The 21787-nt window shown below is 39.9% G+C and overlaps 1 protein-coding gene across 4 annotated transcripts in view; it reads left to right on the top strand.

Moving 5' to 3' along the window:
* Positions 1-17201, top strand: part of ENOX1 (ecto-NOX disulfide-thiol exchanger 1) — a 353807-nt gene extending 336606 nt beyond the window's left edge. For all 4 annotated transcript variants that reach the window (XM_088159695.1, XM_088159696.1, XM_088159694.1 and 1 more), the window contains 3 exons: positions 10051-10153; positions 13137-13222; positions 16244-17201. In XM_088159695.1, coding sequence (XP_088015821.1) covers positions 10051-10153; positions 13137-13222; positions 16244-16375 — 321 coding nt within the window. In that variant the 3' untranslated portion in view covers positions 16376-17201. The remainder of the gene's footprint in view (positions 1-10050; positions 10154-13136; positions 13223-16243) is intronic.
* Positions 17202-21787: the final 4586 nt, after the last annotated feature.

Raw genomic sequence — 21787 nt, forward strand, 5'->3', positions numbered from 1 at the left:
GAGACACAATGATAAAACCCATTCAGCCACCCACTCAGCAAATCACAGAAGTTTTTTTTACTTTAAATTTCATATGAGCTCCACAGGGAGACAGATCTTCAATGCCCAGAGCTACCTGACATTTTAATAATATCTGATCATTATGTGGAGCCTTTCATCCCAAAGCATTTTCCCTGAGTATTTATACTGCACACGTATACAGGAGTCATCCTGTCATTTCTAGTGAGGAATAACATTCAGCCTTATACATATGCAGCTGTGTGCTTAACCCACACAGTGTGTAAGGCAGATTGGCTTGTCAGAGCAGTCAGGCTCCCCCACAACCACCTGAAGGATGATGGGCCACCTCTGCTTCAGCCACAAGCCTGCTACTGCACTCCTGGGGGTTGTACACCACACTGACACGCCTTCCAACCAGATTTCAGGGAATAGACAGGAAAAAAGTGACAGAAGTGAGAAAGGAACTTCAATATTCCCAAGAGCCACTCTTCACAGAATGGTTTTCATTTGAAAGATCTTTAAAGATCATCTAGCTCCAATCCCCTGACATGGGCAGAGACAACTTTCACTAGACTAGATTGCTCAAAGCCCCATCCAGCCTGGCCTGGAACACTTCCAGGGATGGGGCATCCACAACTTCTCTGAGAAACCTATGCCAGTGTCTCACCACCCTCACAGTAAAGAATTTCTTCCTTGAATCTGATCTAAGCCTGCCCTGTCAGTGCGAAGCCATTTCTACTTGTCCTGTTCCAACACGGCCTTGTAGAAGTCCCTCTCCAGCTCTCTTGCAGCCCCCTTTAGGTATGTGAAGATACTCCAAGGTCTCTCCTTAGAACCTTCTCTTCTCCAGGCTGAGCAACCCCAACAGTCGTGTCCTCACAGGACAGTTGCTCCAGCCCTCTTATCATCTTCATGACCCTCCTCTGACATTGCTCCAAGAGGTCCATGTCCTTCCTAGGCTGGGAGCCCCAGAGCTGGATGCAGCACTGCAGGTGGGGTCTCAGCAGAGCAGAGCAGAGTGGCAGAACCCCCTCCCTTGCCTGGACCCTCTGGACATGCTGGACACTCTTCTTTTGATGCAGCCCAGGATACAATTGGCTTTCTGGGCTGCAAGCTCACATTGCTGGGTCATGTTGAGCTTCTCATCAAACAATATTCCCAAGTCACTCTAAGGAACCTCAGAAAGAGTTTGTTATCCTGATCAAGATCCACTCCAAAGGAATAAGAACTCCTAAGTGTTTAAGTACTTCTTGCATATTCAGATGTGAAGATTCCTAAAGTTAATACCTTTCAAATACAAAACCAAGAAGAAAGCCATTCACTCTCATAAGACATTTAAGGTTGGTTTTCCTTGCCTTCTTTTTATTTCAACAAACAACATTTTCAAAACTTGTACAAGTCTCAGAAGGGAAACAAACTGCTTTTCTCTCCCTCTCTCTCTCTCTCTAACTTTTCTTTTGGAAGTGCATAGTTCTAGAGGAGATTGCAAGAGCGATATTTGTGCTAAAGACCATTTCAAAGGATTTTCATAAATTCTCAATCTCAAGTAAACATGAAGTATCTCCTCCTACAGTGACTTCAGCAGAGCTGGTGGGCAAGTGATGCTTTCAAGCCAGCCATTGGTTTGCTGCAATTCCCTAAAACAAAGCATGCAAAATGACAATTACCTTTTATCTTGCAAAACAACCACCTTCACATCACATAAAACATCTGTGTTAAGTCATCAAGAACCTACACATAAATCCAGCTTTAGAAAATGAAGCAACCTGATCATACTTTTGAAAATGAGCATGAAGTAACTTTCCTATTAGTCATCCATATTTTGCATATGTACATTCCCATAAAATATATGTGCTCAAATACAATGAAAAAAATATGAAGAGATAGTTACAATGAGAAAAGATTTTCAGATTATTGCTAGTTGCCTAAAACTCAGCAGGTGAATGTTACAATAATAAAAGCTTTATAATGAAAAAGTTGAAAGCATCTCTCTGGCAAATGGATCAGAAAAATAGGATGTCAAGAGCACCATAATACAATTAATCTTCACTCCTGAAAATGCTTCAGTTATGTAGGATAAATCAGATAAAAAAACCGTAGATCCCTCCATTTGAAGTTTTTCATTTGCAAGGTCTTACCTTCACAGTTCTAATTCGTCTACATTGCTGTTCTATAATTTTATTGCCATATAATTTTTCAAGTTTTCAACTGCTTATTTGTTAATACCAGTGCACTCTTAAATTTACAATAACAGTAAATACTATATAAGTGTATTTTAAAAGTAAATTTCTATATGAGCATCCTTTAAAAGTAATTACAATGTGCTGTTTCTGACAAAACCAATACTGACTTCTTACACACAACAAAATAAGTTACCATGTTTAGGCTTGATTTGAATGAAAAGATGAAACCTGGTGTCTATCATTTCTAATAACAGACCAGTCATATTCACCAACAGTGCAGCATATGGCAAATGTGTCCTTCTGCATCATTAGGCAGGTAGTAGAAGGAGAAGGATCTTGTAAGATCCTGGAAGAAAACACTGGAAAGCAAAGGCTTTTTAAAATGAATTTTTGACCTGGTGCTTACTCTAACAGTGGCACTAGCTACTTGTGAGAGCTCTGGTTTTGGGCAGATGGTTGGATGCCTCATTCCTTGCCTTATTCTTTTCATATGTGATGCAGCACTGCAAATTTTTACTGTAAACTGAGATATCCCAGTACAAATAGAAAAGGCCAAGAAACCTCTATGCATATAGACAGTGTGTCACAAGGCCATTTAAGTTAGTGCTAGCCACTTTTCTAAAATCAGTTCTTAGGCTGTGAGGAGCCAGGACGATGTAAAAGATAAGCTTTTTAGGAAGTAGTTAATTCACCAGCACAAGATAATTCATTTGACGCAACAAAAGAATGATATTAATCAAAATTATGAGCAATTTTCTAGTCAGAGTACTTTTAGAGGAGTAGTCAGCAGAGAGTCAGAAACAGTCACTCAAGGGGACAGACTGAGAGAAGAGCTATGTAACAAACATGATATTTATTTAAGTTAGGAAAATTTTAAGTTGCTTTCAGAGTTCAGACACTCAACCAAATTTTCACACATCATATCACAGCACAGTGTGTAGCTGATGAAGGGGAACAAGTTCCATTAAAGAAAGAATTAGAGACATTTTGCCCAAACCCAAGTATTACTGGTTTTGGGAGATGCTGAATCCTGGAAGCCTGACAGAGACAAGGTGGTCATAACTCTATGGAATCAACATGTAGCTGCACTGAGCACATATTCCTCACAGGCGTGTGGAAGAACTCACATCTACAACACATGCATACGTGGCCACACAGGTCAGCACAAACTCAGCATCCATAAACATGAGCAGCACTGAGGTACACAAACAGCCCTTTCTGGCTGAGCATGGTAAAAGTCCATTAGTGGGAAATACATGTGCAGACTTACATATACACACAATGTGAATCCCTCCAGAAACTGGACTTTGACTCTCAGGCTGTCTTATAACTGGCTCTTCACACACACACACACAAATTAGTCATTTAGCCATTCCCCAGGCTCCGTGGTGTCCCTAGTTGGTGGCTTGGATCCCTAGATCCCTCTAACTGCAGCACTCCAGGCTGCAGTGGCTCTCTGTCACTGCAGCTGCTCTGCTCAGATGCCTTCACAGTCCCCCCATGCACACAGAACAGAGTCCCTCATCCAGGAAAAATTAGTTTAATGGGTATTATACACTGATCATGGCCAGATAAGTGTACTGACCAGCAACCTGATTGCATACAACCACTCCCTTTTATCCCCTCTCAAACTACCATGATTCCTCCTTTTTCCTGCTACTTCTTGCCCTGCTGAGAACACTCAGTTAGGTTTTGTACAACCACATAGTGCTCTGCTCCTACATCCCATAACAAGTCCCATATTCCTACAGGCAATGCTCCCTCAGTCTGTAGGATATTTCAGAGAGGTGGACTGATGTTCATTGTGTCATGTTTGGCCCCTGGGGCTGATACTTTCCTGTGACAACTGGGTCAGGGGACTCTGCTTTCTCTGGTTAGGTTATTACATTTTCCCCGTCTGTAAAGGTGCCTCTGTACTCCTTTGTGCGTGTGGAAATAAGACTTGGGTCACAAGTATCACAAGGATGGAGGAAGTGATGGTGGTGGGAAAATCCCTTCTGCAGGGGACAGAGGCACCTCTCTGTTGATAAGGGTGCAGGACTGGAATGTTGCAGAGAAGCTGCTGAGCCATTGGATTGCTATCTTTCTGTTGCACATCCACGTGCTCTGCCACTGCAGCTGATCCTGCTCTGAGCAGAAGGTTGGACTAGAGATCTCCCAAGGTCATCTGCATGATTTTGTGATGCTGTGATCATCTGAGTCACAATCATTGCCTGTGAGTGTACTCATACGTTGCCACATTTGCAAGGAAATTTGATTTAAGTTAAATTTAAATAAGCTCTTTCACTGTAGCTTAGTTCAACTTGGATTGAATAATTGTGAATTCACCATAGATGAGAACATAGACAAGGACAGTAGCCCATTCTCAACTGACAACCATGCTAAGCTGTCAGAAGTTGTCCTGTACCTCAACCTTGCATGTCCCCATAAATTTAAGGTGCCTGACTTGATGTGCATTGAAAGTATTGCAAGACTTCCATTCACTTGATAGGTTATTGAATTATGCTCCACTCAGATTAAAACTGCAAGATTAAATTTTCAGATGTAGTTCTGAAGTACATTTAAAGAAAGACTAGCAAAGCAAACCCATCTATACCAGGCTATAGGAGGTCCACAGATAAATGCAAATAAATTAAATACATACAGTTCTTCATGCTTCAGGCGACTTTCTACCCAAGTCTGCAGTCCAACCTGGCTGGTCCTCAAAAAGCAGTTTGGGCAGACTCACCTGAAGTCCAAGCCTGGTTCTGTGTGCTCAGAGCAGGCACACGTATGCCTTTCAATACCTTATAGGCTGCAGATTTGGTTCCATGGGTGTACGGCTCTTTCTTCTACCAGAATTTTAAAATTACCTTTTATTTCCAAGCTTACAGCCATCTCTCTGGCCTGCTGTTAATAGCCTGCAAGATTTTTGCTTATGTTTCAGATATATAGTTTTTTCTCCTCCTACTCATTTTCTCTCATAAATCCCCTGGCTGATGAGAAAGTGTGGTGTATCCCTTACATCTAACAACATTCAGCAGTTGCTCTGTTTTGCCTGCTGTGACAAGCATCAAGTCTTTCCCTTTTCTGCCGCTGTTTTAATGCCTCAGACAATTGGCTTTGTACATATAGTAAAAATGCAAACTTTTCCAGAGGCTGGTAGGTTTAAGGGATTTTTACTGGGCCTTTCAGAAAATACAATATTATTTTTTCCCCTTCACCACACGATTCTTCAGAATTCAATAAACTACACCAAAGAAAATGAGGTCTTTGAAGATGCAATGCAAGCAGTCATCATTCCCCCTAGATTCAAAGATAATTATCAAATACTTGGATTACCCAGAGAGTGGAGTGAATATTTCATCTCTCTGAATGTCATTGCATCCTGGGCACATCAGGTATCTTCAATGTCACATTCATTAAATCCTATATTCTGCCTTTCAAAGCAGAGTCCTGAACAACAGATAGTATAGATCTGCACTCTGGCCAGTGGAGTTTCCAGGCAGGGCAGCTACTGTGCAAGCCCTGTTCAACTCTTGCTCAGTTTATGGAGAATATCAAGTCCTCACTCCCCTCATTTTTAGGAATGCTTGTATTTTCAGGCAAAAAGAAATATTTTATAGTGTCTGCCTTTTTTGCAGTTCAAGACTGACCTGAAGAGGATTAATGTTATCTAGATTGAGAGCTTCTTATTTAATATCTTACTTTCTCATAGGGGAAAAAAGAAACCAATAAAGGAGAGAAAGATCCAATTTATCTAGCCTAAATATCTGGAGCTTTCTGATCTGCTAGAGCCCTGGAGTGCAGAGCTAGCCTTTTGTTCTTACAGGATCTGTGACTATCTTCTGTAGAATATCACCACATCTCTTCTACTCTTCAGGAGCTCTGTGTCTTTTCTCTGGGAAGTGAATTTCTCTGAAGAGTCACTCTCTCATTTGCTGTGTCTCCAGTGCCAGACCCAGCTGCTCTCTGGACAGTGAGACCAGGCAGCTTTTGGAGCAATATATTTGCCCATGCCTCTTCCAAAAGAAGCCAAGATGCTTGAGTGAAAGATGAAAAGTAAACTTCTCTCCCATCTTACAGCCAACCTTTATACATCCTTGTGCAAAACTGCCGTGTATGACTCTCCACAGCTATCAGCTCTGTGGCAATGGTCATGTCAGAGACCTGCTTGTGTAAATTAAAAGTCCATGGGATAAAATTGTTGTTTGCTGTCCTTTGCTTCATCCAGAAAGTTCTCCTGAAAGTTTTCCAGAAAGTTCTCCTGAAAGTTTTCCAGAAAGACTCTCTGTCTGTTTCTCCCTCCCTGGCTCAAATGTAGGGAGCCCTGAATCAAAATGCTGGTCCCAAGGGATATCTGCAAAACCATAGGGATTGCAATATCATGAGGCAAATTCATGTCTTTTCATCATCTGCTGATCGATTAAAGAGTTATTTGCAAAAAAAAAAGCTCTAAGCTGGCAATGGTGAGAGCATCACACAGGATGGTTGCATTCATACTGAGCATCTCCAAAGCTGTCGTCATCAAATTGGTCCTCCTCATTTTCCAATACCTGACACAATTGAATAATAATTAGGACCAGGTCCCTAATGATCTCCAGGTGTGATTTAACCTGGATTAAGCCTTTCACACACTGTGTTTAGTTGTCACAAGGTCATTTCATTTCTAATAAGTACCAGTTTGCACATGCTCAGCTGTGTTCTTGTCCTTTAATGCAGTAACTGACAGATGGTAGCAAAATATTCCTTTTATAATGAAACCTGCTGAAGGAGACTGCTTAGGGCCTCAGAAAATATAATTTGCCAAATAAAGAATGGTCTCCAGGAAAGAAAGGAAATACTGTAATGCAGCATAAATTAAATAATTTTCCTCAGGCATCTGGTGATCAGTGGCTTTTTCTTATACCAGAGAGGTGACCTAACTGTTTTTTCCAATTATTTATTGCCTCGTTCACCTTTATACTCTTAAAAGTCTTGTTTCTGTGGGTTAACATAAGTAGTGCCTCTAAAAAAGTGTAAATTAACTGCATGAGGGTTTGTTGTAAAGGCTTTATAGGTACCAGATCTGTATCTGCAGTATGCTGTCAGATTCTTAAGGTTTTCACTTATGCTATAATTAGCCCAGTTTCTGGGTGAATTTCACACCCGTTTTTTAGACCCAATTATGCCATTTCTCTTAAACCACTATTAATTCCAAGCAGTCTGAATTCTGATCTATTTTATGTGACTATGCACACCCTGTATTTTTGCATGGCCTGTGCAAACTTCTTTTGGCAGCTGAATACATCAGAGTGATCTAATTTATTATCTACTGTGAGGCAGGTAGCATTGGATGGCAGAAACCTCTACTTTTAAAGCCTTCAAGAGCCTGTAACTTTCTTCTAAAGCCAGTGGTTTGCTGAGTATCTATCTTTGCCACTCATTTCCTCAGGCTTCCCCATAAATTTTTTTTTACTCTTTTATCCTCTGTTCCAACACAGAGCTAAGGAAGACTTGATATGACTTCCTTTAGCATCCATTTACACTGTCCTATAAATCATACAAAACGTTCTGCACAGGCTCAAATCTGGGCATTAAATGAGAATCCATCTGTTCGTTGTTCCCAATGGGATTATAGTTTCTTTCTCTGCATCACTGCTTGACAAAACTTCTAATCCCACCTGAAACTGCAAGTGTGCTGTGTTTGGGATCTGTTATATCAAATACACATCTCCCTGCTCCCACCTTCCCCTCTCAGGAATTGCTATTTTTAGACTGCTTTTCTTTCTCTGATGAAGTCAAAGTTACTTCCTAACCTATACAAGCTCTGGTGGCATATGCTGCTCTGCTTTTCTGCTGCAGTATCACAAAATCTGTCATCCAGCTCTGTTCTGATCTGTAACCCCCTTGTCGTTACTGCCCTCTTGGAGAAAGTTGTGTTTCATTTTCATTTCTTGCCTGGGTTTCCTTTCACTGCTTTTGGATGTCATGGTCAGCAGTAGCTCAGAACTTGCATTAGCCTTTGGCTCTGCCAGGACAATTTAGAGCATGCTGCTGCTATAATGTGCCTTGTGCATTACAACACTACAGGAGTGTCAGTGTCAAGGTGATGTAGCTGCCAGAGCACCCAGGAATACCATCATTTTAAGAGGGGATCACTGCCAACTCTTGAACTGCAGACTCCCTAAACTAAAATACACAACTAAAAAGCCATTTTATCTCTACTAACTAAAAAGCCAGCAAAGACTGACACGTGCACAACTACACACGGATCTGTGGCCAGGAGAAATGCCTCAGTGGCCATTGCAATGGCAGCAAACCTCGGGTGACCCAGTGGACCTCACACCTCCTTCTGTGTGAGCCAGGGCCTGTCAGAGCCCCTTGCTGCTGGGGGCTGAGGATGCACATGTGCACACAGAGTTCCTTAGCTGGCACATGGCAGCTTGTTCTTCACTGTGACATAAAGGAACACTCGAAGCCACGATGCCTCTGAGCCATTGGGCGCTGCCCATCCATCAGATGAGAGCCCAGACTAAGTCACTGGGGGTTTGGGGTTATGTTTGTTGTTTCTTTTTCTTTTTCAATTAAAAATGAGGAAGTGTGCAACTCTTTTTACCAGTCTCACAGACTGTGAAGCCTTTAGTCATCCATAAAGAGGCACATTTGACATATTTTGGAGTTTATGCCTTTTTTTAGCATGGATTATTCACACCTTCCAACATGCCTCAGTGCAACCCAAGCCCAGTGTCCCTCTTTTATTGCCAAAAATGCTTGCCAAAATTTTTGGAGCAAGGCACCACACCATGGGTATGTCCTAAATGAGCCACATCATTATACCAAATAGTACATACTTGCTTGCATTTAAGGCTGCCCAGTCCCACACAAGCTCCAGCAGCTTACCTTGACTCCCTCAAACAGAACAAGGGCACCATTCCTTCACAGTCCCACCTCACACCACCGTGTCACCAGCACCATGCTCTCTGCCTCCGAGGTTTTGCATGGAACTTCTGAGCATTTCACAGAGCAGATGCAGCACATGAATCACTGCCTCACTGAGGAACGAGTTATTGCACATTGGCTGCTCCATGGAAACAGCCCATAGATATGCTTGGATATTGTGCAATACACTCTGAGGCCACTTGCATGCCTTGGAAATAATTTATTTACTTGACATATACCTAGTCACACAACTGCCTGGGTACTTCTGACAGAGCATCTGCTATGTGATCTCTCAGATGAAATTTAGGTGATTTAGGCCACCTGATTCCAGAAAAAAAAGACCTCCAAGTAGGAATCTTGACTTGTTTGCCTTTCATGTTGGTGCTTTTTCAGTCCTTTAAACAAGATACCTTTATGCAAACCACCTGTTAGGAATGGTCTTCCTGAAATGTGCCGACTCCCAAAACATGCCTGAGAATTGTTTGGGATGGCCCAATGCCATGCCAGGCACTGGTTGAAGAGTGTAGCAGGGCAGAGAGCTGTGCTCTAGTAGCTAGAAATGTTGTTAGTGACTGCTAAATTTACTTTTATGGCTGTAGCTGAATGTCTGCATCCATGTTCCCTGGAGGCGGTCTTGGTTTACAGCTTTAATAGCTACAAAATGTGAGTTTCTGACCATCCCCACACTTTATGGCACAATCCCTTCAGCTGTTGTAATGAAGAAGCACTAGCAACAAAGTTATTACTTACTCCCCAAGCAAAAATTCTCTTCGTGGCAGCACTTGGCATAAAGATAGTTCAAAATGTGTCTTAATAATCTGCAAACGAATCAATTATTTATAATTGTCTTGTCTTTAGATGTGAATTAAAGTAATGATTTTTTTATAGAGTTGAAAGGAAGCAGACAAGTTTAATTGAGGTAAATGAAATCTACATGACCACCTGTTTGTTTTTTTAAACTTTATAGGAAATCAATGTATTGACAGTAGCATTGGTCAACCAGGACAGAGAAAAAAACTCAGAGAAACGAAGCCCCGGTCTAAAATCAGAGAAAGAGGCACTATTAATAGGTAAGATAACCCCAAAGAAGACTTTTGAGAACAAAATGCCTTCTAAGAAGTTTCTGTTTTGCATATGTGTTTACACATATCTTTGTGCTAATTAAAGTAAAAAAGAAAAATTGACCTTTTGTTTTTTAAATCTGTATTCAGAATGGCTTTTAGTAAGAAAAATCCTAAAATGCTAATGCAGTTTGCCCTTCTGAAAAATTCTGCAGTTTAATGAGAGGATTTCAGGTGCAAAGAAAATTGCAGGGTCTGCATTTAGACTTGCAGCATGAATGTATGATGACTTTATTTACATCAGGATTTAGCAGGCCAGAGTTGTATAGCTTGTTATATGATTATTACACAAAGTGGTGAAGGAGAAGGGGATGGAAATAATATTAGTAAACTACCAAGCAAAAAATACATATACTGCATGTATTAAGCAAGCCAGATTTATGCCTTTGACATTAGGTAAGGGAATTAGCAATATGAATATTTATAAAGAATACCACAAGGACTGTCATACCCTTTACCTAGAATAAAATTTTTAAAATAAACTCTTAAATAGTGCCTAAAGCTAAAGATTATAGGCAGTGGGCCAGCTAACTGGTATCAGGCATTTAGCCACACAGAACTGGCTGTACTCATGCTACCCTTCAGGGAATATGCCCCATTTAGACCCATGCATATTTTGGATTTGGTTTCAGTGGGGTAGGTTTTCAGGGAGCACAAAGGCCCACAGTTCCAAAGTGTACCCTATGGCATGGCAACAGAAATGTTGACCTGAAAGAACAGGTTTAATTTCTTTGGTTTGGTCTTTTCACAAATCAGTGGTATCCTGATAAATGACAGTTCCAAAACTACCTTAGTTTGTATAAGTGCAACTCATTTTCATCACCTAGGCACCAAGAAGATTACTGGTTTATTGCTGAGGCACGGATTCAGCAATTCATAAGTTCAGTTCACACCAAAGAGGTCATTGGAAAGTGAAGAATTTATTTAAACTTTTAAAGAGCTTAGTGCACAAACTCCCTGTGACTAGTGAGATGCAAAACAGTGGAATGTACAGAAATGTATGACTTGATTGAATTCTGCTTGTTATAATTAAATCTGAAACTTTTAATTGCAGGGGACAGTACTTGATCTTTTCATTCTGTAAGAAAGACAGCAAGCATGGGATTTTAAGAACAAAATATCAAACGTTTTTCTAGGTCACTCACTACTTGCACCAAACAGTGGCAGTGCCCCAAAGTGGGTCCTGTACATCTGCTGTTCAGTGGCACACTCAGATAAACAGAACAACCTCAGTTCAGATATTACTGGTCATAATAACCCCACAACTGACTCACTGTTACAGTTCAAAGATTAGAGATTCCTCAAGATGGATTTCATGTTATCTCTTCCTCTGAGGCATGATCAGGTGTGGCAAGGGAAAAATGGGCCTAAAATGGGCCTTCCCTCCATCCATTCACTAAGTTTTCCTGTATTTAAAAAAATACAATGTTGTCGTAGAGGAAAAGAACATAAAAGAAAAAAAATAAAAAGTTATCATGGAACTCCAGTCAATAACTACAAAATATTGACAAATTACTTATTATTTACATTATATGAAAGAGCTGGCTTTGAATATCCTGAATTGAAAAGCCTCGGGAACCACATAACAGATGCAATGACACTGATAAAATGTGATTTGAGTACAAATTGAATTTCCAGTCATCTCATCCAAGTGTGATGCTCTTGGCTTTTGCTTCTAGAGCTCTTGTGTGATTACCTGTAGTCACCCACAGCACAAAGAAGGTCACTGCTGCTAGGACTTGCCATAGTAAAAAATTTAATACACGCCACTTCTTAGGCAGGACCAAAAGTTTGTGCATGCTGTTTGAAAAGTGGAGGAGGAAAAAAGATGTTCTTTGCAAAGCCAGTCTAAAATACATTTAATATTGCTTATCAGTTTCAACCGCGGCCAGTACTTGGGGAAAAACAAAATCCAAGATTATCCTAATTCATTCAGCATCAAGAAAGCAGTATGGCCCGCAGTACAGAAGATACAATGACCCATTTTTGTCATTTGTAAGCATTTTTAATCCTGGTGTTTATGATTTAAGTATAAGAAATTCCCCTAGGGTGGTTCAGCTAAGAAGCCCATCCAAAGAGAGTTGAAAATATTTGTTCTGATTCTTACAGTTCAGCTCTCCCCAAGCAGCAAGTAACACACATGCCATTTTGTATTTTCACTTTGTTTGCTTAGAAGAGGAGAAATTGGATAGTGCTTTTAATAGCAATACTGATGCCCCAAATCTTGTTTTCTCTGGTCATCATTATTAATGCTTGATTTTCACTGCAGGAAAAAAATCTAGACTTAGATCCTGACTCCTTCTAAGCCACTTTTAATTCCCATACCTTTTATAATCATCCTGAGAACAGCAATGAAGATAGACAGAATATGCTCTCTCTTAAGAAAAAGGAAATAAGCAAATATGTCATAAAGCATTTGTGTTTTCTTCAGCAGTAGTTAGGGGTAATACGGATTAAACACTTTTCATAACCAGCATCTGCATAATTGCTAGAAAAATTTGAGGGAGTGAGGATTCTGACACTATTGTATGAAACGTTTTCACAACAGAGAATCCAGTGAAGGGGAAAAAAACAATAATTTTATCATTACAATATCCACAATTTTATATTGGTAAATCAAGCATAAAATTAGTAGTTGAAATGCTCCCAGCAAGGCTTTGTTTAGAAATTCTTTTACTCATCAGTATATTATCTTGGTCACTTACTTGCTAACTGCTGTCATTCCTGAAGATGAGCTATTGTATTTAGCATTTTACTATGACTGTATTAAAAATGTGCTGTTTTGTTATGTTTATTGGGTTGTGCAAGGAAAATAAGAACCATAATTCATACTGAAAAACCTGCAAGAACAGACTCTTCAGAATTATTTTTCCTATTTTAACGTTACAGTAACTGAGGTAATTTTAATATTTTTTGTCTGTTTTTAATACAGGTATCATATCCACATTTCTTCACGTCCACCCTTTTGGAGCCAATATAGAGTATCTTTGGTCTTATATGCAGCAGTTGGACTCTAGGGTAAAAAAAAATTAATCAAAATCTGTTTTCTCTTTAGAAATATTGTATTATTCTTTACTGCAGGTTAAACTCTTCATGCATTTCCATTAGAAAGTTAATGGGATATGGGGCTTGGGGGTTTGCAGTCTTTATTCATTTGCAAATTACAGTGCACGTGCTTGTGTTGAGGTCTTTGCCTTGCACTGCTTAGCTATCCTTTGTGGCACAGAAGAGCAGAGCTCTACGTGGCAAAGACTAGCAGCTGATTTTATGACACATGATTCTGAAATATAGCTGCTGAGAAAAAAAGCAGAACAAGGGGCAGGTGTGGCCATGGCCATCAAACTGTGCAGCTTTTGGAGATGGCCCTTTATTCTTTGAAAAGTTGTTAGTTGTGTGTCACACTGAATGAACCTTCATGAACACAGGAATGGACCATGTTGCATGTCCTTTGTTTCCATGTGGGAGCAGAGACAACCACATAAAGGAATTGGGTGACCCTACTAATTTCAGTGAAGCTGTGGCCAAGACAAAAGTGAGGCCAACACAAAACAGTATGCAAAGTGTTTAATGCGTCATTTCATACAGTCCACAGTCAATACACACCTGTAGGATGAGATTCTTTGACTTACTTTTTAATATATGCTGTAGAATGAGACGAAACCAAGCTTCCAAATGTGCCTGTTCCTCTGCACTGAATATTAAGCTGGTCACAGGTGAGGAGCTCAAGTGTGAAATGATCAGGTGAATGGTACTCCAAGTGCTACACAGCAGCTCTGCAGGATGCCAGGCTGCAGAAGACACTTAGCAGATGCAGGGGTCACTCTGCAGCCAGCCACAGCTCTGTCCCACATCTGCCAATACTTGGATGATGGTGCTTTGCCAGATCTTCTTGCAACTCCTTTGATTCTAATGTTTTGTTCCTGATCAGCCCCCTCAGCCCATAGCTAATCAGCTTCCCACTGCTTTGATGGGCTGCTTCATGCTTCTGGACCATCCTGGATCCTTCCTCTATTTCTATGGAGAAATGCTAAAAGTAGAGGAGATCCAGTACTAGAAGCTCACTGGAATTTCAACAGGCTGCACTGATGAGTGAGGAAGGATAATGAATTTGTTAGGCACTCCCTTCAGGCCATGGCAACTCAGATTTGCTAGTGCTTTACTGCCCACTGCCACCCACAATGAAAAGGGAATAGGGGATGAGAATGGGAGAAAGATGTGATAAACTGGTGAATTTCAATTCTTTTTTAAATGTCTCGTTTTATCAAGACCTAATGAATCCAGAGCTTCACACCTCCAGCCATTCTGCTTCCCTGTGCCCCTGCCACACAGCACTTTACTTTGTCTTGTCCTGCATCACCCAGTCTGTCCAATGTCCTCAGTTATCTTTCAAGTCCTTCCTTAACACAGCATTTGGCTAAGTTTCAACTGCTTTTTCTCCTGGATGATCTCTCCAGCTCTGTATCTCGAGTGATAACAGCAATCACCCAAAATATGGACTCTCTGGGCTGCAGCCGTGCTGCTCATTGCTTCTGCTCAGTGAGCTCTTGAACATTCTCTCCCTGCACTGCTGTGGTCCCTTCTTGTGCATGACTGTGGGCTCTGTCCTTGAGTTTTTGCTCACATGAGTAGCATGTGGGCTTCCATGAGGCTGCCAGGGTCAAGCTCTTGACTTGTAAAGAGAGCCCTCAAGGAAGGAGCATTGTCTCCCTCTCTGCAGCTACCACCAGACCTACCTACTGCATAATAAACACAAGCTGCAAAACTTGACCTCGTTGGTTTATTTTGGAAGCAACTGCTTGTAGAAACAAATTACTTTTTAATAGCGCGATCCAGAGATGCAATCTCAGAGATGAATTTCAATTACTTTCCATGGTTAGCCTGTCATTCCTCGCCTGAACAGGAATGATAAGGTCAGCACACCCGTGTGGGCTGAGGGCTCAGTATAGAGCTCAGATACATTGCACAAAAGTAACCAGACACCCACTGCTGCCATGTGAGCACTTAAAAGATGCATTGGATCATGCTGAGACTTTAGACTGCCTCCAACACTGAGTTTTGGTGACAACTTTAACAAATCATTTAATCTTTCTGCTGCAGTAACCTCTGCAGAAAAATAAGAGACAATAGATATTTCTGGCCTTCTTTGTGTGTACTGAGGTATAATTAGCACATTCAGGTTTATATACTGTTTTAAAAAGGAAAGGTTTCACCATGGAAGGTTTCTACTAGTATGAATAAGTAGAAAGTTTCCAGAGAAACCTTTCAAACCATGGAGATACCTGTGCATAACAGGCAGCATCCATAGATTTCTTTGCTGTTCCTTTCATGACCACCACTTTTGAAGCAGTAGGATAAAACGGCTCATATTCTATGACTGTTAATTTCTTGACTTCCCTACTGACTATACCAGGAAGGTTGCTTTTGTGAAAGTGTTTTCCGTAATGAGAGCACCTTGCCTGTTAGGAAGGTGAGCAGTCATTAAGGTTTCAAAATGATAAAAACATCCTGACCAATGCAGAACTGGAGCTTTGCTGCTTAATTCTCTGGGGCTGCTGAACTGGGTAAGACCCAGGGAAGATGGTTCCATGGGTAGTCAGCCTTCAGTAACAATAGAGAGCTGATTAAAGTATTTTTGAAAGAGAAAAACTGGTGAAGCTGGGAGAAGAATTAAAAAATGTGTAGGCTGAAAAGAATAAGGTCCCATCTGCTTCCTCCTCCTCACAAGAACATCCATGACTGTAGTTTTTAGATGGACTTCATATCACACTGTGGCCACAGCCCCGACATGGCAGCTGTCATTGCTTTACAGTGGGATGCCACCTACAAGAGCAAAATCATTCCTGCAAGGAATATGCACTTGCTTTGGGGTCTGGAAAGTTGTGTTAGGCTAAGGTTAAATTAAAAAAAGAATGGTTGGCTGTTTTCATGTGGCCTGGATTTGTCTCCCCCGCACCCCTATTATATCTGTTCTTAATGTTTCCTCTTTAGAAGCTACAGGGCAGCTTTCTCATTTTAATTTTACCTTTGTTTCTTTCTCAGATCTCCGCAAATGAGATAGAAATGCTTTTGATGAGATTGCCACACATGTTTAAACAAGAATTCACTGGTGTAGGAGCAACACTGGAAAAGAGGTGGAAGTTTTGTGCCTTTGAAGGAATTAAAACTGTCTGACTGTGACTAGTAATGAAGCTATGCAGAAGAAGAAGAATTCCTAGAGCATGGCAGGGTTATAAAGTATTAAAGTAAGAAATTTGGGTTTGGGCACCTAGTAGTATGTTTTCAAAGTTATCCAAGCCTAATTTTAGTTACATTTGTGACGTTCTCTTGTGAGTGGAAATGTAGTTGTGCACCAGTTCCTAAAATAAAATAAAATTTTTTAAAAAGTTTCAAAATGTGACAGATTGTTTCCTATGAAAACTGAAGAAAGATACCACAGTCATAATGATTTCAAAATACTACATGTCCTACATCTAAGAAAAGCTCATTGAGCAAACAGTTAAGGAGAAGGATTGCCCAGTTATGGTCGCTAAGCTACAGCAATTTATATGTAATATGTAGTAGAACTCATTAAGTTTTGTTATAGGAAGTTCTTTCTGTTTAGTAAGAGAATTGAGTAATTTTACAGTGAGGAGAAGCATACCAAAAGAAAACTTGAAGATGTGTCTGAAGTTATTGTATTTTGTAAATTAAGTTATATGCTGTACCAGGGATTTTTGCCTTATTGAAAGAGGCCTGAAAATGTGATTGGAGTCCTCAAGAATGCTTTATCAAGAATATTATTTTTCTAATGTAACTATTCTCCATTACAAGTTCTTTTAACATGGATTGCATATCAATTTTCATAAACATGTAAATAAGGAGGAAACCAGTGTTACTGTATTGTATTTGGTATGTAACATTCAGGTTTATGCATCAAAATAAATATTCAGTTGCATTACTGTTACAAATTTTATAGCAGATATATTAATTTTTATCAATAAATATGACTTCTACCATATTGTTTGTATAAGTATTTCTTCTGATGTTATTGAATTTTAATCGATCCAGCAAGAGTCTCCTGGAACTTATCTTTTCCCTACCTGAACTATTAATTGCAGATAACTTGGTGAAATGAATTATAAATCAAAAAAGAGCTTGCAATATTAGCTAAGATTTAAATAATTTAAAATATTGGTAGAGGAAGCACCAGCATGGACCTTTGATTTGGTTTTTTTTCAACAAGCAGATGGGTGAAAAACGAACATGTTCAAATTTCCTGTTTTCATTGCTGTATTGGGTAAGAACTGCTGTGGGTAAGAAGCAGCAGCCCCCTCTTTGCCACACCCCAGTGCAGGCACCCAGATACATATCAGGGTGATGTTTCACTCAGGCCCTTCAGTAAACAGCAATTAGTGTCAAATGCATTTAGTAGTGAAGGAACTCTCCAACATGGCTTTTCATGATTGCTGCTTTAGGACCTATTTCTCTTCTGGCATCTACCTGGAATATAGAAATATTAAATGAAATGTTAATTGTGTACAAAAGGGGAAAAGAAAGAGGCTTAGCAGGTCTATTATGGGGAAAAAAAATTATGCTTTCAGGCAGTACACACAGAATTTAAAAAATCAAATACATCTCAATTATGGTTGCTATAGAGCCTGTGATAAGTTACTCAGGTGAAGCTAGTAATTATATGCCAGTTATGTTAATGAAAATTAACTAGTTTAATCCAAGTAACAACTCTTTCCTCTCTTGAGATCATACAGTTTCATGAATAATTCTGGCAAAAATGTGTTAGGTCTGACAGCTTGTATTTAGGTACTGTAACATGAATGTGTATGGATGCCACTTAGTTTGGGGAAAAGAGATGTGAGAAAACTTTCACGTCAGCATACTCCATGCCATACTTATTTATTATACTGTGTTCTTCCTTTCCTTGTGTCCTCCTTTTTTTTCCTTTATATTATCATCTCTCTCACAAAACAACTTCAAATCCAGACAGTCCAAAAACCTTTTTTTTTTACAGAACCTTGTAACCTAATTACTATATTTGTTTTGCATGTATTTTTCTTCTTTTTTTTTTCTTCGTGGGTTTTCTGTGTCTGTTGAGACCATCCAAGCTTTAGAAGAGTACCTTTTTTGTCCTTTTATATTACGAGCTAAAAGGGAACCTCCTTCACTGGCTTCTAGATAGTGCCAAAACATGTAGGCATCCTGCAATATTCTAACATATCAGTTGAGAACTTCAAACCCAGGGAGATGGTCAGTGAATGTCAGGTTGAGCCCAAGAACGAGCTTTAACTTTGTGTGCTGTGGGGCAAACTGGATTAAAATGTAGAGCTCCATCATTTAGGTGCTGAAGTGTCCCTGTGATGATTCTTGGGGTATCCAGCTGGGAGTTCTGCAGTTAATACAGTGAGATTAATAACAAGAAAGCCGCTTTTGATACAGGATTTTTTTAATACGGGAAAGCCACCTAGACTGGACATTAGGAAGCATTTCTTTAATGAGATGATGGCCAAACGCTGGAATGGGCTTCAAGAGAGATGGTTAATGCACCACAGCTGTCAGTGTTTAAGGACATTTGCCTTTAATGACATTATTTAACTTTTTGTCAGCCCTGACAGGGAGTGGTCAGGCAATTGAGTTACATGATCCTCATAGGTCCCCACAAGACCTAAAGCCAGTTTCTGCAGCTGAGTCAGGTTGAAGGAAGATGCACATTTGGCAAAGACTCAAAGGCAGTCACGGTTAGCAGGATATTCACAACAGCAGGGGGAGAAAAAAAAAAAAGGACAAAGAAGAAAAAATCAAAGAGATATCACATCAGATTAGCCATGAGCTCAAGAGATGAGTTTGAGATTGAGAGCAACAGCCTGGCGTGCAACTGCAAGTTATGGAAGAAAGTTATAGCAGTGTCCCCTCTTCTCAAACAGGGACTACTGGAGCAGGAGAAGATTTGGTTTCTAACTGCCCAAACATGCTAAGGGCATTTTGCATGGAGTTTTAAGTTAAGTTGGCCTGAACTTCTGTTCTCCCAGGAGAGCTTCTCAGACCATCCTCAGCTTTGAACTGTCTTGGACTGATGGCAGGGGTGACTTTCATCAGCTTAGGGGGGCCAGCCTCTTACTGCATTGTATCTGATTCCCACTAGAAGGATTAAGAGATACGCTGTGCAAAACCTGTTGGACAAATGTGCTTTTAACCCTGCACATTCACGGGAGATAAGTGTAACCTCTCTGTTAAACTGCATTTTATGTCCACAAGAGATGCTTTCTGTTTGATCACGTTTGATGAAGACTGCATTATCCCCATCACTGAAAAGGAAATTCTTAATACCTCCTCATACATAGTGGAGTCAATTGTTTATTGAAGTGTGTGTGTTTAGGGCAAAACTTGCATGTTCAGGACTACCAGAGCATCACATTCACTTAAGGAACAGCTATACTGAGATGTAGAGAAAATCCTGTATCAAGCTATGCTACATTTAGCTACACATGATGTGCAGCAAATGCTGTGGAATCTAAAGCGAGAAAATTGGATGTAAGAGCATTCTGGGTGGTTTGTTTAAGTAAAAATTCTGATCTTGTAAGCATTGTTTTATTTAAAATCAGGATGGCTTTGACAGTCAGTTTTAGTATGACAAAAAAGTTCTGGGATGATATGAGTTGATTTGGGGAAGGAGATTTGGAGATAAAAGGAGGGAAAGGAGAGAGTTTGCTTTAGATATTCTTTTGGTGCCTCTGACACCAGTAATTACCAGGTCTGATGTAGAACTGATGTCCATTTTTTCCACTTAACAAATGCACCTCAGTGTTCAGTATTAAAAGTGGGAGGTTTTTAAAATTTCTTTTTTTTTTTTTCTGTGAAGAGGTACAAGTTGTCCCTTGACTTGTCACTCTGGTTATCCTAAGTTCTACAGTTCTTTCACCCTAACTTTTCCCTCAAAATGAAAGCAGAAACAGCATCAAATTCTTTCTGGTTCTGTGTGTGACTGGACACCAAAAATTCACTATGTATTTACTGAGTTAAAATGGAATGTTTCAAGAACAAGTAAGTCAACTGAAAAAGCAGCCAGATCAGGAAATTATGCTTACAAGGTACAAATACTCTGACTATATAAACCCATTACACTGAATTTATAAGCAAAATCAAATATATATGCTCAGGAGTACCTTAGATTAAGTGTTTTGCCTCACACTGGGTAACACTGTGCCTATTCAGATTTAATAGGCTGACTCCAATGTCAGATGCCCTTTCAACAGGGATATTTGTGGGGCAGCAAGAGGAAAAAAAGTATATATTCCTTTAAACCCAGCAGACAGCATTCCTGCAATCATACCACCTACATATTACAACTCTTTGCTCAGGCTGGTAAGTACCTCTTGCCAATTTATGTACTTTTATACGCATAACATTGAAGCCTAAAAATAAAAATGGACTTGGACTGCTACTGTCTTAGCCATGTCACTGTTAATTCTGTAGTAATCCCAATAGCATATGGTGGATTAAAATACACCTCCCATAAAATCATCCAGTCGTAGTCTAGGTTATCAACTGATGAAAAAGATATTTTTTTTTCTTGATAGTTTCTTAGAAGAGATTGGTGTTGTCAAAATTGGGTCCTAACTTCCTAACTTCATTTTTTCTGGCTTCTTCTAGTCAGTTTTGCTTTTCTCTGCAAGATTAAATAATCCTTTAGTACTGCATATTTTCTCCCCGTGAAGATATTTATTTATTGTAGTCTATTTACTTCTTAGTATTCTTTCTCATAAGCTAAACAGATTGAGTTTTTAAGTGTTTTGCTATAAAGCATTTATCTTCTCTTCCTCAAATCATTGCATCCTTTTTTTTTTAAATATCCTTTCCAATTTTTCAAAACTTGCTTTAAAATATGTGTAGAAAAACTGTTACTTGAATTAAACGGATCACTTTTCAGCATACAGATACATAGCCACATCTCTGTTCCAATTCAACTCTTTGCCTCCTGTTCCTGTCAGACTATGAGCTGAACACCAATGTCAAAGCAGTAACACAAGTGAATCGCTGTTGGGTCATTTTCTTTATCCTGGTGTAAGAGATTCCTGTGCATAGATATGTTTCTGTCTGCTAAAGCCTGGCTTTTTTATCCCCACTGACAGGCTTGCTTGTGCAAGGCCAAAGGTCTCACCCCATGAGGGTATTTTGAGGCTTAGATCCCATGCACAGTCCTGTTCTTCGCTATGGGGTAGGTTTGGATAACTCTTAGATGTTTATAGCCTTTCATGATTAAAATGGGGTAATCAGATTTGCTGTCAGCATTCAGAGGGCAATCGCACAGGCTTTGTCTAGACTAGGGTTTAAATGTGTGTCATTAGCACATATTAGCTGATACATTTTAAAAGTCTGATGCAGACAAGGCATAATGCCTTTAATGTGAAAAGCTGGCTGAGTTAGGCCCTTGGGCATTGGCGTTGACACTGGTTTGTCTATTTTAGAATTTTAGAATAAGTTAGCTGAGGGCTTGCCTGAAAAGACCAGTTAATTGGGAAGAAGATAGGCTATGAATTTAAAGGGCTGCTCCAGAACTTAAAGCCAGAAAAAGATTCATTCTCAAGTAGTTGC

The sequence above is a fragment of the Sturnus vulgaris genome, chromosome 2 (genome assembly GCF_052056855.1).
Source record: "Sturnus vulgaris isolate bStuVul1 chromosome 2, bStuVul1.hap1, whole genome shotgun sequence".
NCBI lineage: Eukaryota > Metazoa > Chordata > Aves > Passeriformes > Sturnidae > Sturnus > Sturnus vulgaris.